The 17,483-nt window shown below is 42.0% G+C and overlaps 1 protein-coding gene across 1 annotated transcript in view; it reads right to left on the bottom strand.

The window, feature by feature from the left end:
- LOC311129071 (contactin-associated protein-like 5) overlaps positions 1-17,177 on the bottom strand; it is a gene marked incomplete at both ends in the record, with an annotated part of 110,140 nt that extends 92,963 nt beyond the window's left edge. Inside the window, one exon of the mRNA XM_084161340.1 lies at positions 17,093-17,177. Coding sequence (XP_084017466.1) covers positions 17,093-17,177 — 85 coding nt within the window. The remainder of the gene's footprint in view (positions 1-17,092) is intronic.
- Between the last annotated feature and the right edge of the window lie 306 nt (positions 17,178-17,483).

Raw genomic sequence — 17,483 nt, 5'->3', positions numbered from 1 at the left:
CCAATCAATTTTTGCTCTAAATAGCCTTATATCATATATCTTAAAGTTGTTGTTTTGTTTGTTTGTTTGGTTTTAGCATAGACCAATACCAGTTAGCTGTCCTCTCTTCAGACCAAATTAAATATCTTATGATAAACAACCAAGGATAATACAATGTTGACACATGCTGCAGAGAAACATTGGAGATGCATTTACAGTGATAAATGAGGATTCATTCTCCCTCCAGTATATAGTATACACTATGGGTGGTTGTGAGGAGATAACATGATCAAGCACAGGTGTATGATAGGGGAACAAAAAACAACCCTTTACAAAGGGGTATACTGTCACATAATGAGGTGTACCCTATACACACCAACATACATCATTGGTTTAATACTACCATACCCCTTTCTTCATCCATTAGCTTCATGTACTGGATGTATAGGGTTCCTCATTAATGACACCCTTAGCAAGGCCTCTCATCCCTACTATCACTGAATACGTTAGGCTACATTCAAGGGTAAGTCATTTGTTGACTCCTGTACTAAAAGTAACCCCCGTCTACAGCACAAGCCGGAGGTTGCCAAGAACAGCTTTCTAATGTGATGATCAAAACTTTGGAAGAACCAAATACTTTTTTCCTTGCATTTCAAATTAGCAACATGCTCCCTGAAGTCACACACCAGTGGTAGTGCAAAACAGCCTCCATCCATCCATCCACATCCATCCATCCATCCACATCCATCCATCCATCCAGCCACACTTGAAATATAACAAAAGACAGAGAAACCTGTTTTGTTTCATTAACGCAGTAGTAATTGAATTCTTCTGGGAAACATGTAGGAATCTCTATGAATAAGGCATACTGAAAAAGAAAATCTATTGTAATCAACCTGATTCGTTGACTTCTTGTTGCCATTGTGATGTCTTGGCTGTGTGTGCCTTCCACATTTTGTTGTGTTACATTAAATTGATTAAATTAAGATTTTTTTGTCACTGGCCTACACACAATACCCCATAATGTCAAAGTGGAATTATGCTTTTCAAAGATATTACAAATTAATAAAAAATGTAAAGCTGAAATGTCAATAAGTATTCGACCCCTTTGTTACGGCAAGCATAAATAACTTCAGGAGTAAAAATGTGCTTAACAAGTCACATAATAAGTCGCATGGACTAACTCTGTGTGCAATAATAGTGTTTAACATGATTTCTGAACGACTACGTCCTCTCTGTACCCCACACATGATCTGTAACATCCCTCAGTCGAGCAGTGAATTTCAAAAACAGATTCAACCACAAAGACCAGGGAGGTTTTCCAATGCCTCGCAAAGAAGGGCAGATGGGTAAAAATAAAAGAAGCATACTTTGAATATCCCTTTGAGCATGGTGAAGTTATTAATTACACTTTGGATGGTGTATCAATGCACCCAGTCACTACAAAGATATAGGCGTCCTTCCTAACTCAGTTGCCGGAGAGGAAGGAAACAGCTCAGGGATTTCACCATGAGGCCAATGGTGACTTTAAAACAGTTACAGAGTGTAATGGGTGTGATAGGAGAAAACTGAGGATTAATCAACAACATTGTAGTTACTCTGTATTTAATTTTCAATAAATTCGCTAAGATTTCTAAAAACATGTTTTCACTTTGTCATTGTGGGTTATTGTGTGTAGATGGGTGAGAAAAAATATACTTAATCCATTGTGAATTCAGGCTGTAGCACAATGCAATGTGGAATAAGTCAAGGGGTATGAATAGTTTCTGAAGGCACTGTATATCCACACAGTGAATGATGCATCACATGGGTAAGAGCACCTTTGCCTTGAGGACTTTACCAGTCCTGCCAAGCCATGCCAACTCAAACATTCAATAACCCCATCACGAGAGTACCTCATGCAATGAGGACTTTACCAGTCCTGCCAAGCCATGCCAACTCAAACATTCAATAACCCCATCACGAGAGTACCTCATGCAATGAGGACTTTACCAGTCCTGCCAAGCCATGCCAACTCAAACATTCAATAACCCCATCACGAGAGTACCTCATGCAATGAGGACTTTACCAGTCCTGCCAAGCCATGCCAACTCAAACATTCAATAACCCCATCACGAGAGTACCTCATGCAATGCAGGCTTTATCAGTGGGTGACCTTTTTTGGGGGGTATTTGGTTGAATGTCAATGTGTTTTAGTACAGTGAGGGAAAAAAGTATTTGATCCCTTGCTGATTTTGTACGTTTGCCCACTGACAAAGAAATGATCAGTCTATCATTTTAATGGTAGGTTTATTTGAACAGTGAGAGACAGAATAACAACAACAAAATCCAGAAAAACGCATGTCAAAAATGTTATAAATTGATTTGCATTTTAATGAGGCAAATAAGTATTTAACCCCTCTGCAAAACATGACTTAGTACTTGGTGGCAAAACCCTTGTTGGCAATCACAGAGGTCAGACATTTCTTGTAGTTGGCCACCAGGTTTGCACACATCTCAGGAGGGATTTTGTCCCACTCCTCTTTGCAGATCTTCTCCAAGTCATTAAAGGTTTTGAGGCTGACGTTTGGCAACTCAAACCTTCAGCTCCCTCCACAGATTTTCTATGGGATTAAGATCTGGAGACTGGCTAGGCCACTCCAGGACCTTAATGTGCTTCTTCTTGAGCCACTCCTTTGTTGCCTTGGCTGTGTGTTTTGGGTCATTGTCATGCTGTAAAACCCATCCACGACCCATTTTCAATGCACTGGCTGAGGGAAGGAGGTTCTCACCCAAGATTTGACGGTACATGGCCCGTCCATTGTCCCTTTGATGCGGTGAAGTTGTCCTGTCCCCTTAGCAGAAAAACACCCCCATAGCATAATGTTTCCACCTCCATGTTTGACGGTGGGGATGGTGTTCTTGGGGTCATAGGCAGCATTCCTCCTCCTCCAAACACGGTGAGTTGAGTTGATGCCAAAGAGCTCCATTTTGGTCTCATCTGACCACAACACTTTCACCCAGTTCTCCTCTGAATCATTCAGATGTTCATTGGCAAACTTCAGACGGGCATGTATATGTGCTTTCTTGAGCAGGGGGACCTTGCGGGCGCTGCAGGATTTCAGTCCACATCGTAGTGTGTTACCAATTGTTTTCTTCGTGACTATGGTCCCAGCTGCCTTGAGATCATTGACAAGATCCTCCCATGTAGTTCTGGGCTGATTCCTCACTGTTCTCATGATCATTGCAACTCCACGAGGTGAGATCTTGCATGGAGCCCCAGGCAGAGGGAGATTGACAGTTCTTTTGTCTTTCTTCCATTTGCGAATAATCGCACCAACTGTTGTCACCTTCTCACCAAGCTGCTTGGCGATGGTCTTGTAGCCCATTCCAGCCTGGCGTAGGTCTACAATCTTGTCCCTGACATCCTTGGAGAGCTCTTTGGTCTTGGCCATGGTGGAGAGTTTGGAATCTGATTGATTGATTGCTTCTGTGGACAGGTGTCTTTTATACAGGTAACAAGCTGAGATTAGGAGCACTCCTTTTAAGAGTGTGCTCCTAATCTCAGCTCGTTACCTGTATAAAAGACACCTGGGAGCCAGAAATCTTTCTGATTGAGAGGGGGTCAAATTCATATTTCCCTCATTAAAATGAAAATAAATGTATAACATTTTTGACATGCGTTTTTATGGATTTTTTTGTTGTTATTCTGTCTCTCACTGTTCAAATAAACCTACCATTAAAATTATAGACTGATCATTTCTTTGTCAGTGGGCAAACATACAAAATCAGCAGGGGATCAAATACTTTTTTCCCTCACTGTAAATGCCATCCAACATACCACTGGGGAGATAATATTGATCTGTCTTTCTACATTTAACTGCAGGTGTGCTGTCCATCTCTGTTCCATCCAGATAATCACCAGCAACAGTTACGACTGCGCTTTACACTGTACAAAAACATAATAATTGGTCCATTACATGACGTCAGATATATTTAGGAAATCCAGAACCATTATCAATAGGGGGAAAAATGAAATTGGATAATTATGTGTAGTGAATTCAGAGAAGGCCGGTGAGAGGAGCTATAGGAGGACGGGCTCTTTGTAATGGCTGGAATGGAATCAATGGAACGGTATCAAACACATCAAACATATTGAAACCACATTTGACTTTGTTTCTATTTATTCCATTCCAGCCATTACAATGAACACGTCCTCCTATAGCTCCTCCCACCAGCCTCCTCTGAGTGAATGACATACTTCTACTCCCTCCCAAGGCCTTTCCGTGTTATTATACATGCACTTTTCATCGACCCGTTCATGTGAGGTGCTTTTGAACATTCATTGCCTATGGCGGTTTGGGATGTACCAGGATCTAGCTAGCTGAGCTTTTTCTCCATACTGGAGACTTCAGTCTAAACAGTGGAGGAGGTAGCCTCGTACTGCTGTGTTCTGCCTCGTGTATCTCTTGATGAATTCATCGACCTTTTATGAATCTCTACAACAGTAGGAGTTCCTTCCATTCTAGAGACTGAGTGAGAGCCTGCTTTGCATGAATCATCCTGTAGAATATGGTGAGGACTCAGGACTGCTTTCACACCTGCGTGCGTCGACAATACGATGCTGTCGTATCGGCTGCGTTGTGGGATGGTGCAGTACGAAATGTACTGCAGTAAGTGCCTCAGTAACGGGATGTAATTTACTCTGAAAGGTCTGCTCAAAGAGATAATAGAAACTGAAACCGAACGGAAAATCCAAGCAAATAAAACATAGTATGGTGTTGTCCATGTGACAGTTTATATAGTAGCTGTGATAGTATCGCTGGAAAACTGGAGCAAATATCCACCCACCGAGAACATGCAGCCGGTTTCCTTGTGTTTGATACTATTCCATTCCCATCATTCCAGTCATTATTATGAGCCGTCCTCCCCTGACCAGCCTCATGTGCCACAGAGGCATGGTGAAGTGTGTCATATCAAAAGACAGCCCTGGTAATGAAAGCCCTGATGTTTCTACCCTGGTAATGAAAGCCCCGTGAAAGCCCCGCTGTTTCTACCCTGGTAATGAAAGCCCCACTGTTTCCAACCTGGTAATGAAAGCCCCGCTGCTTCCACCCTGGTAATGAAAGCCCCACTGTTTCCACCCTGGTAATGAAAGCCCCGCTGTTTCCACCCTGGTAATGAAAGCCCCGCTGTTTCTAGCCTAGTAATGAAAGCCCCGCTGTTTCCAGCCTGGTAATGAAAGCCCCGCTGCTTCCACCCTGGTAATGAAAGCCCCACTGTTTCCACCCTGGTAATGAAAGCCCCGCTGTTTCCACCCTGGTAATGAAAGCCCCGCTGTTTCTAGCCTAGTAATGAAAGCCCCGCTGTTTCCAGCCTGGTAATGAAAGCTCCGCTGCTTCCACCCTGGTAATGAAAGCCCCTCTGTTTATAGCCTGGTAATGGAAGCCCCGCTGTTTCCAGCCAAATTGAACCTTCAAAATCACACTTTTACTCCCAGCAGGAAACTTTCCTTTTCAAGCACAACTCGTTGGCCTTAATAAAAATAAGATAAAACAAATGATAAAACAAGTCCAACTGCCTGCTGAGCTTCAATGTGTACCATGTGAAGAGATGGGCCCAGCAGTATACTCTGGTAATCATTGGATGAATGAGGTTATATAGATGCAGGACATTGTGAATATTCAGTATAAATGATGAAAGATTTGCTTGTGGAGCCGGATCCGGTAGCATTCATAGGACACCAGACCTAAGAGTGCCCCCTTGTTATCTCTCTGTGATAGAGGACTGCATGAGGACATGCTCCTCTGAGAGGATGTGGCTGCCATTATCTCTGTCACCTGACACAGGGGCCACACAAACCTCCCATGATGGATCTCTGGCTTCTCCTTTTGTTTCTCAAAGGTAAATATGAGAACAGTCATTTGCTTGTTCTCTAGGAGAATCTAACCATTTCATCTCTGAGCAGCATGTCAATCCTGATCACTGGATACATTTGAGAACCACAAGAAAGCCATGAATGAATCATGCAGCTGTCAGTTTAGCTCAGTTCACTGGGTTACATCACTAGAATAAACTGCCCATCTTACTGGCTCCAGCTCTCAGAGTAAGCAGCACTCACCAATTCTATGTTTTAGATAACAATCATAGACTATCAGCATTTTGGTCATGCCTGGTTCTAGAACTGGACAACACAGAATAAACCGACTATCAGTCATTAGGATAAATAACCTATAGGGCCATAGCTGCGGGAAGTAGGGGTGCAGGAGGTGCTGCAGCACCCCCTGGTGGTGAGACGGTAAAACAGCAATAATTTGTGTTGTAGCAATGAAATAATAAACTATTTTTCCGTTGCATTATTGATATAAATGATAATGGGATTGGGTTAGGGGATATTTATATATGGGCCCCATTCTGCATGGAGAGCTCTACACTCTGTTTTGTAAGTGGTGCACTCATGATATGCTGTTATCTATTCAGTTGTGGGGGTTTGGAGTCGGACAGACACTCTGCTGTATGATAGACAGTTTAGTTTAAGTAACGTCGGGGCTCTCTCGCTCCCTCTCTGTCCCTCCCCCCTCTTCTCTTCTCTCCCCCTTCTGGTGGGATATCAAGTGATCTGGAGCAGTGCTTGCAATAATTTTCCACTTCTATTTTCTATTAGTTTATAATTCTAAACTTGGCAAAAAGGGAATGGGAACAATATCAAAAAAGGAACATGGCATTCTCTCGCCCTCGGCTTGCAGATCTAGCCCATGTCAAACACGTAGGTGTACTAGCCCACTAGCCTAGTAAGCAACACAATGCTGGGCCCTGGTGCTTTCCACCTGCTGGTGCTGGATCGAGGTGAGCACTTTTCTCCATGATGGATCGCATAGCTGTCCGTTTGTGCTCAGTTTTATTGGGCACAATCTTAGCTACAACACCACCCCTCTTGTTATCTCTCTCACACACACACACACGTTGTAATTTTGCAGTACAAAGAAATGTGCGCTCTGTTCACAATGGTCTATTCCTAGGCGGCACGTGACTTTCAAGTTTGGGGAAGCTCATAATTAATTTTACAATTTCTACCGATCTGCGTGCCAGTTGTGATTTTCATATGTTCATTTATCGTGGAACAGTTTCATTTAAATAATAACGTTTTAGTTTCTCAAAATGATTTTCATGTAGTTAATAATACAAATCGGAATGAAAATGATAAAAATCAAAAAGTAAAAATTCTACTAATGCGAGAGCACCAGCTTCTGCCATATGGACACATTGATTCACGTGAGCGGCAAAAGAAATGAGCGTATGGCACTAAGAGATAGGCTAGGCCAATATAGCAGTAGGCCTATAACTTCCATTGTCAATTAAGTAAACATACATAAAGCCGACAACTCAAAAAAGAAGATATCCTGATGAAAATGCAGGTTCTTTGAATCGCATTCATCGCTCTACTCCGCCTGTCTACCTCCCTTTCTACCTGGCTTGACTTTAGCTATCGTTAGTGAAGTGCAACATTGTATTAAATCAATCAAAGGGGTCCGGCCCAATGACTGTATATATGAAGGTCCCGCCCGAAGCAATTTTATTGTTAGGCTGCAAATCTGTATTTTATTTTAACTTGTATTTATTCAGTGGAACCCAATTGAGACCAGTGTCTCATTTACAATGGTGCCATGAGGACAACAATTACATCAATACAGCAATAACTACATTACATCAGGTTATTACAACAAGTCATAATAATCAATTGAAACAATTGCACACTTCAGTGAACTCATTTAACAACAGTGAACTCATTTAAACCACCTTATCGGCACCAGGGAATAATGGTGTAATTAGTTTTGTAAGGCGTTCCATAACTATGGTGAATTAAAACTAAAGGTGGATTTACCAAACTTTGTGGAGACAACCGGGACCGTGCGAACGGGTTTGATATTTCATATTTTTATATTTCAACAGGGAAGTGAGGTATGTTGGAAGCTTGTCGAGCAGAGCTTTGTAAACAAGAAGGGAGTAATGAAGTGATCTACGTGACTTTAGTGAGGTCTGGCCGACCGTCTGATACAGGATGCATTGATGAGTATTAAAACAGTGACCTGTAATAATTCTTAGGGCGCTATGGTAGATGGCATTAAAAGGTATAAGAGTAGTGGCTGCTGCATTCTGGGAAATGGTGTCACCATAATCAAGACCTGGCAGGAAAGTTGACTGTGCTATTTTCTTTCTACTGTTCATGCAGAGGCAAGATCGATTTCTAAAAAAAGAAGCCCACTTTAAATCTTAGCTTTTTAACTAACTCATCAGTATGTTTTTTTTAAACGTTAGATCTTTATCAATCCAAACGCCCAGATATTTATAGGAGCAAGCCTGCTCGATGAGAGAACCATCCAATTAGTGAATATGTAGCCCATCTGATAATTTTTCCATGAATTAAAGAAAATATAATATAATAATATGCCATTTAGCAGACGCTTTTATCCAAAGTAACTTACAGTCATGCGTGCATACATTTTACGTATGGGTTGTCCCGGGGATCGAACCCACTACCCTGGCGTTACAAGCGCCATGCTGTACCAATTGAGCTACAGAGGACCACTATACAGTATTTAGTTTTGCCCGCATTAAGTACAAGTTTTGAATCAACAAGGGCTTTCTGTAATATAACAAAATCAGATAGCAGCTCTAACATAGCTTGGTCAACAGTCGGTGCAATGGCATACATAACCGTATCATCCTCATACAGATGAATATTACAGGATTTAATACAATATAGACCAATATTATTTATCTAAATAGTAACGAGAACAGGTCCCAAAGTCAACCCCTGCTGAACACCTTTCGTAATATCGAGGAAACTAGACTTGACACCATCAGAAAGCACACATTGTGTCCTGTCTGTCAAATAGTTCTTAAACCATTTGCAAGACTCCTTATCCAGGACCATTTCAGACAGTTTTTGAATGAGTAGGGAATGGTCAACGGTGTCGAATGCCTTAGAAAGGTCTATAAATAAGGCAGCACAATGGTTTTTATAACCTAGGCAATTTAACACATCTAATACAAGCATAGTGGCTGAAACAGTGCTGTCCAGATTTAAAACCAGACTGATGCATATTTAGAATAAAGTGAGAAGTTAAAAACTTTATTAGCTGGGAGTTGGTCAGGGCTTCTAATACCTTGGCTAGGTAAGATAACTTGGAGATTAATTAATTAATTATCTAAGTCAGAAGGATCTCCGCCTTTATGTAGGGGGAGGAGATGTGCCGTTTTCCAAATCTTAGGGATAACACCGGTACACATTGCCAAGTTAAAAATGGTTCAACAATGAGTGGGGTAGAGAGCTGTAGTAAGAAGGGGTCAAGTGAATTGATTTCTTTGCATCGATTTTTAGCAAGGCACTTAATACATCTTTTTTTCTTTTTTTACCTTTATTTAACTAGTCAAGTCAGTTAAGAACAAATTCTTATTTACAACGACGGCCTACACCGGCCAAACCCGGACGACGCTGGGCCAATTGTGCACCGCCCTATGGGACTCCCAATCACGGCTGGTTGTGATACAGCCTGGAATGGAACCAGGGGGTCTGGAGTGATGCCTCAAGCACTGATATGCAGTGCCTTAGACCGCTGCGCCACTCGGGAGCCCATAAATTATGTGAGTCTGTTAGATAGAGCATCATTCTCTACAATCTGTTCTGAGGGCTACCTCTAGTGCAGTGGTCCTTTTCTGAGTCAAGATCACTTTCTGAGTCCAAATGCAAGCCGAGATCTACCGTTCAGATTTTCTTTTAAACATGTGTTAAAAAATGTAAGCCTATGCAACATTAACCAATTAAAAACAGTTCTGTAGCAAAGAGGTTTGTGCAGTAGGACATGGCTATGCTTAAATTGCCCTGCCAAAGTTGTTCTTCTCAGACCATTTCAAAATTATATTTCAAAATTGTAGGTATATGATCACACTGGTAATAGAACATTTGTTGTATTACTTGTGAGGCACAGCTGAGTGAGCATAATAATTAGCTTTTTTATTTTTTACTGGACTGATGGCCTGCATATGATGACCAATCTGAGGGGAGGGTGGGAGCAGTGGTGAGGCTGCCTCTCACCCGACTCACCGTCCCCCTCCACTCTCCCTCCCTCCACTGAGAAAAGTGGACACAGTCTTCCAGCTGATGGCGAAACTTAAGTCGCACTGCATTATTTCTGCCTCATGCACCAATTCATGTTGTTACTTCTATGACCAGAGAAAGTGAATAATAACAACGTAAGCTTATTGAAACACTTTGCTTTACTCATGCATTGCAGCTGTGGTGTTGGTTGTAGTGTGAGTGGAAGTAAGGAGAACGTGCATTTTATGGCTTATAAAAGTGTTGACAGTGCTGAATAAAACTTAAATATGAACTTACTCATAAAAAATACAGCACTTTGCTGTATTCGTTGAGTCTCTCTCTAGTCATGGTTTTAAAAGTTTTGAAATCTCACATTATCAACATGGCTGTGTGATCGAGGCTTCTTTTTAGTCTGGCACGAGGAAACTGTGCAGATACGGTGAGCTGAGCTATCGGATTGGCCAGCGGTAGGCCTATACTCGCACTTGATTTGCCCTCAGGGTTTGCCAGGTAGGCGGAGCTCTACATTCAGACACATGAAATAGTTACAAATGGGAACACTTTGTCTTCCTGGTGCTAGAGCTGCTGAATCAAGTGCACCTACCGCCAACAGTGCCAAATTAAAAAAACTATAGGAACACAAGGCTTTATTGTTTGTTTTTTTCCAGAAATGTGTGGTGATCGACTAGGAATGCCTTGATGACCACTGCTATAGTGGAATGAGATACGTTTTCATAGACTATCCTTTCAAACAGTTGGCCAGCTGAAGCAAAATGGTTATTAAAAGCACTACAGATATCTATTTTGTCTAGTACGGGACCAGAAGCTGGCTGTCAAAACCTGCTGGGGCAATGAGGGGGTGGAGTTTTGTTTCAAAGATTTGACCACTTTCCAGAAGTTGGCTGGATTACCACCACCCTCCGATACACAAATCAAGAAATATGTTGATTTTGCTTTTCTAACCAGAAATCTACATCTATTTCTCAAATGTCTGAAGGACAGTCAATCAGACGTAGAACCAGTCAGCCTAGCCTTAACCCGAGCTACATTTCTTTGCTGTAATTTCTCAGACAATTATTGCGTAAACCAAGGATTAGATTGGTCTTTAGTCTTTTGTACGGCGCATGTTTATCTGCAACAGAATTAAACAGGGAAATGAAGGGCCTGATCCGAGTCATTGATAGTTGACATAACCCACCACTCACTCAACCCCAGCCAGAGTATGTGAGCGGAGTTGAGCCATCGGATATCCTGCTCATGGCTCATGGAGCAGTGCTTGCTCTCCAGCGCTTCACCTCCTTTCCAACCGCTCCTCGCTCAAAGGAAAAACAACTGCCGCTCCAAATTCGCTCCATTCATTAAAATCACAATTTAACCAACACCCAATCTACACTACATGACCAAAAGTATGTGGACACCTGCTCGTCGAACATCTCATTCCAAAATCATATGCGTTAATATGGAGTTGGTCCCCCCCTTTGCTGCTATAACAGCCTCCACTCTTCTGGGAAGGCTTTCCACTAGATGTTGGAACATTGCTGCAGTGACTTGCTTCCATTCAGGCACAAGAGCATTAGTGAGGTCGGGCACAGAATTTGGGCGATTAGGCCAATTCATCCCAAAGGTGTTCAATGGGGTTGAGATCAGGGCTATGTGCAGGCCAGTCAAGTTCTTCCACACGGATCGCGACAAACCATTTCTGTATGGACCTTGCTTTGTGCACGGGGATGTTGCACAAGGTCATTGTCATCCTGAAACAGGAAAGGGCCTGTGAGCTTGTGTGGCCTACCACTTCGCGGCTGAGCTGTTGATGCTCCTAGATGTTTCCACTGCTCCAGAGTCCAACAGCGGCGAGCGTTACACCTCTGCAGCCAACATTTGGCATTGCACATGGTGATCTTAGGCTTGTGTGTGGCTGCTCGGCCATGGAAACCCATTTCATGAAGCTCCCGACTAACAGTTATTGTGTTGACGTTGCTTCCAGAGGCAGTTTGGAACTTGGTAGTGAGTGTTGCAAGGACAGACGAATTTTACGCGCTACGTGCTTCAGCACTCAACTGTGCCTTCTGTGAGCTTCTGTAGTCTACCACTTCGCTGCGGATCCGTTGTTGCTCCTAGACGGTTCCACTTCACAATAACAGCACTTACAGTTGACCGGGGCAGCTCTAGCAGGGCAGAAATTTGACAAACTGACTTGTTGGAAAGGTGGCATCCTATGACTGTGTCACGTTGAAAGTCACTGAGCTCTTCAGTACGGGCCATTCTACTGCCAATGTTTGTCTATGGAGATTGCATGGCTGTGTGCTCGATTTTATACACCTGTCAGCAATGGGTGTGGCTGAAATAGCCGAAACCACTCATTTAAAGGGGTGTCCACATACTTTTGATTATATATTGTATTTTTGTGACCTACCATTTGGTTTAGAAGCATGGAAACCAAACTATATGATTTGAATGAAAAGTATTTTAATAAACAACAGAAAAAAGGTGACTAAGAAGCACTCATCATTTCAAATAGGCTACATGTCGTATTAAACAGTATATAAACACTCTAAATAGGTCAGGAGCCAGACAGGGAGCCTAAGAAGGAATGAAAATGAATTATTTAGGCTATATTATTTAAATTACTTCAAGACTGTAGCTTACAAATAAATACATTGTGACGCATTTGCAAGTGCGACACACAAGGCTGGTAGGGACATTAAGCGCTCAGCATTTAAACAACATTTCGTTGTATTATGTCATTATAGTCTATAAATTGCACATATAGGCTGTGACATATAATTACACTGAAGAAAAATATAAATGCAACATGCAACAATTTCAAAGATTTTACTGAGTTACAGTTCATCCCTGTATACCTTTACATAAAAAAGTAGGGGCGTGGATCAGAAAACCAGTCAGTATCTGGTGTGACCACCATTTACCTCATGCAGCGCAACATCTCTTTCGCATAGAGTTGATCAGGCTGTTTATTGAGTCCTGTGAAATGTTGTCCCACTCCTCTTCAATGGCTGTGTGAAGTTGCTGGATATTGGCAGGGAACTGGAACACGCTGTCGTACACGTCGATCCAGAGCATCCCAAATATGCTCAATAGGTGACATGTCTGGTGAGCATGCAGGCCATGGAAGAACTGGGACATTTTCAGCTTCCAGGAATTGTGACATGGGCCAGCCGTGCATAATCATGCTGAAACATGAGGTGATGGGCGGCAGATGAATGGCACGACAATGGGCCTCAGGATCTCGTGACAGTATCTCTGTGCATTCAAATTGTACCCAGTTGCGGCCCACTTTTTGGAAGCGAACCACTCTATTTTGTCCCTACGTTATATCGGCATCGAACATGTCACCCTCCCTAGGAGAGGGGGTGACCTCGCCAATTTATTGTTAAAACAAGAGGCGGCCTGGATCTTTAATTTAAAGACCCTTGCTCCCTTCGGTCTCAATGTAGTCTTTGATCTGAAGCCATTCTTGTGATTATTGTGATTTTGCTATTCATAGTAAATGTTTGTAGGCCTACGTAGCCAAATTGTATCTATGATCATATGCTATTCATTCATGTTTTTATATGTTCTATTTATATCTGTAAATTAACCAATGATATCAAGCCACACCTGGCCATGATTATAAACTAGTGACCCGCAGTGTTTGTCATTATACCCTGATGAAGACAGCTTGTCAAAACGTTGGTTATGAAATTATGAAATGATTGCATCTGAGCTCCTAGAGTGTGTGGCTCTCCTTTTCTTTTTAAGATGTTGTCAGCCCATACCATAACCCCACCGCCACCAGGGGGCACTCTGTTCACAACGTTGACATCAGCAAACCGCTCGCCCACACGACGGCATCTGCCCAGTACAGTTGAAACCCGTACTCATCTGTGAAGAGCACACTTCTCCAGTGTGCCAGTGGCCATCGAACGTGAGTATTTGCCCACTGAAGTCAGTTACGACGCTGAACTGCAGTCAGGTCAAGACCCTGGTGAGGACGACGAGCATGCAGATGAGCTTCCCGGAGACGGTTTCTGACAGTTTGTGCAGAAATTATTCGGTTGTGCAAACCCACATTTCCGTCAGCTGTCTGGGTGGCTGGTCTCAAACGATCCCTCAGGTGAAGAAGCCAGATGTGGAGGTCCTGGGCTGGCGTGGTTACACGTGGTCTGCAGTTGTGAGGCCGGTTGGACTTACTGCAAAATTCTCTAAAACGACGATGGTAGGCTTATGGTAGAGAAATTAATGTTCAATTCTCTGGCAACAGCTCTGGTGGACATTCCTGTAGTAGCATGTCAATTGCACGCTCTCTCAAAACTTGAGATATCTGTGGCATTGTGTTGTGTGACAAAACTGCACATTTTAGAGTGGCCTTTTATTATCCCCAGCACAAGGTGCACCTGTGTAATGATCATGCAGCTTCTTGACATGCCACACCTGTCAGGTGGATGGATTATCTTGGCAAAGGATAAATGCTCACTAACAGGGATGTAAACAAATTTGTGCACAAAATTTGATAGAAATACGTATTCTGTGTATATACAATTTTTCTGGGATCTTTAATTCCAGCTCATGAAACATGGGAACAACACTTTACATGTTGCGTTTATATTTCTGTTCAGTGTAAATACAAATTAAATGAAAAATGCCTTATTAGGCTATCTACAGTGCCTTTGAATTTATTTTTAGAAACATGAGTTTGGACAGAGTCTGTGGCTTCAGGCTCATGCGATGGTGCCTGGAGAGCAGGCCAGCAGCGGAGAATACCCTCTCAGCGCTTGCAGAGCCACTGGGGATGCTAAACACCCTTCGGGCCACTCTTGACAGACTAGGCAGGTATGCGTAGTTGTTTTTTATTTTTCTGTAGACAGGCCTAAATAACCCTATCAAAACAGAACGCTCCTTGAAAGAGGTAATATGCCAGGCCTCTTGGGCCAAAATCAATTATGGCCTTTTGTACAGATAAAAGAATGAAAATGAACAAAACTTTTAAGAGATCAGATTTGTATTTATAAATACTTTGCTACAATGACACACTTAGCTAGCTACCCACATAGTTCCTTTCTGTTAGCATGTGCACGTAGTAAGTACATCATCATGCTTTTGGGATACCTGTCTCTTCAGATTCCACAATGATTATTTAGTTACTACATCACCGCACTCCATCTCTTGCTCTTGGCCCTCATTTTTGTAAGTCATCTTGATTTTTCACCTATGTGTTTTATCAGTTTCATATGAAAATATTTGGCATACTAGATGACAGTAGCTAAAGCAAGGGGCTATAGCAGCACACAAGTAGACTACAAATGCATGCTGGGCCGGCGTGCCCTGAGCTGGTGAAGTGAACACTACTGGAACGATACTGGATGGACATTAGAGCGGGCGAGAAGGCCAATGCTCCAGCCTTTGGGAAACTCACTCCACGCGCCAGTCAGATTGGGCACGCGCCACTCCTCGCGCCAACTTCGCTCCGTTCACATCCTCTGATCCCAGCTCAGACAAAAACATTTGCTCATTAAAATTCCTATAATTTCTCTTTGTAATAATGCCTGAGCGAGATTTAGGTTGCTTAACATCTCTTATGCAGGCAATGGGACAATGGTCACTGAACTCATTATCAAATATCCCATTGGCTGTAAACTTATAAGGGGCATTTGTTACAATAATATCTAAGAGACTATATATTTTTCAAGGTGTTTAAAGGCGAGTTGGTTTAGTTATCAGCTGAATTTGATTTAGCTCAGTACAAATATCGTTCAGCCTATCAGATACTGGCATTCACCAATCCAGATTAAGATCACCCACTATTAATAATTCTGATTTAGCATAGTTAGACAGCAGGTCAGACAATTTGCTAAGAGCACATATGGAGGCCGAGGAAGGGCGATAACTTCCCACTAGCGTCAGATGGGCATTATTACCAAGGCCCATATTTAAGGATAGACATTCAAATTGCTTAGGTACAGAGGTGGTAATGGATACAGAAACATTTAATGGATACAGAAACAAATACTTTATTATAAAGGTGATATTTTTCAACCCCCCCCCCCCCCCCCCCACACACACACACACACTCAAAACATCTTCCCGTAGCTATGTACAGGGCCCTCCTAGAAAAATGTGGCTGATTGTTAATGTGACAATTGATAGCTACAACATTCAAAGTATTAGTAGTAGTTTAATGGTAAAATCTATATTACTTTCTTTTTTTAAACTGTTGTTCACATTATAAACGTATCATTACATTTCGTTATTGTGAGAATTCAGTCGTGATATGGATTTCTGTCCATATTGCCCAGCTCTACCTGGTTCCTATTTAGCAGATAGGCTACCACCAGCATACTAGTAGTGTCCAGCGCCCTCAATAACTTAATGAATGATGCATGAATAATAATAATTAAAAAAAAAAAAAAAATATATATATATATATATATATATATATATATATATATATATATATATATATATATTGTATTTGGTTACACATTACACCACTTATCCTCCAGCTAAAAACTCAGGTGAGGAACAATGACCTCTAGTGACGACAATATCAAAACAATTGGACTAATACACTTCATTATAAGGGATTCTGGCACAGCAAATCAAATACAATTGAATGTCGATTTTATATATTAAGGCATAACAGAGAGAAAAACAGATGCCAATGATGCTGTGAATGACAACAGGATTGAATATAATTTCAACAAAATTATTTTACTGCTAATTATGCTGCTATGACAATGATATAGCTGACTGGTATTTTGATAGCCAAATGATTGAATCATCTGAAGATGAGCAACCTAGAACAATGCCTCAAAGCCAAACGACAGTGGGCGAGGAAATCACATTTCTCACTTTATAATTTCAACAAATGGCCCTACACCTATAGCCTACATCTATCTATCCGTAGAAACAACGTTATTAGCTAGCCTATTGCTTCTTCGGGCATTTCAGCATACATATATTTTCTCGTTCATACGACTACTGCAAAATGCATGTCACAAAACGCGCGCGGTTTCATTTCCAACTTCTGATACTCACGGTGATTGGCGGCGGATGCAGAGCTGGAGGTGTTAAAAAAAAAGACAATGAAGATATATAACCGAGACAACTTTCGCAATTCCATTCTCCCTACTGTGATATATCCTTGTTGTAAGAAGAGAGTAAATCTCATGAAAGCGATGCTTCTAAGTGTCTCCAGCACGGACGGAATCATGCACTGTGCTTGAAGCAAAGTGAAAAAGTAAACCACTCCTCGGTCAACAGTCCTTCGCAGATGCACAGCACGAAGAATCTCTCTCTCTCTCTCTCTCTCTCTCTCTCTCTCTCTCTCTCTCTCTCTCTCTCTCTCTCACTCGCTTTCTCTCTCAACGGGAGGGGGTAGTGTGTATGTTTACAGTGCCTTCAGAAAGTATTCACACCCCTTCACTTT

This window comes from Coregonus lavaretus, assembly GCF_964263955.1.
Source record: "Coregonus lavaretus genome assembly, chromosome: 5".
In the NCBI taxonomy this organism is placed as follows: Eukaryota; Metazoa; Chordata; class Actinopteri; order Salmoniformes; family Salmonidae; genus Coregonus; species Coregonus lavaretus.
This window is presented reverse-complemented; position numbering and strand designations above follow the sequence as displayed.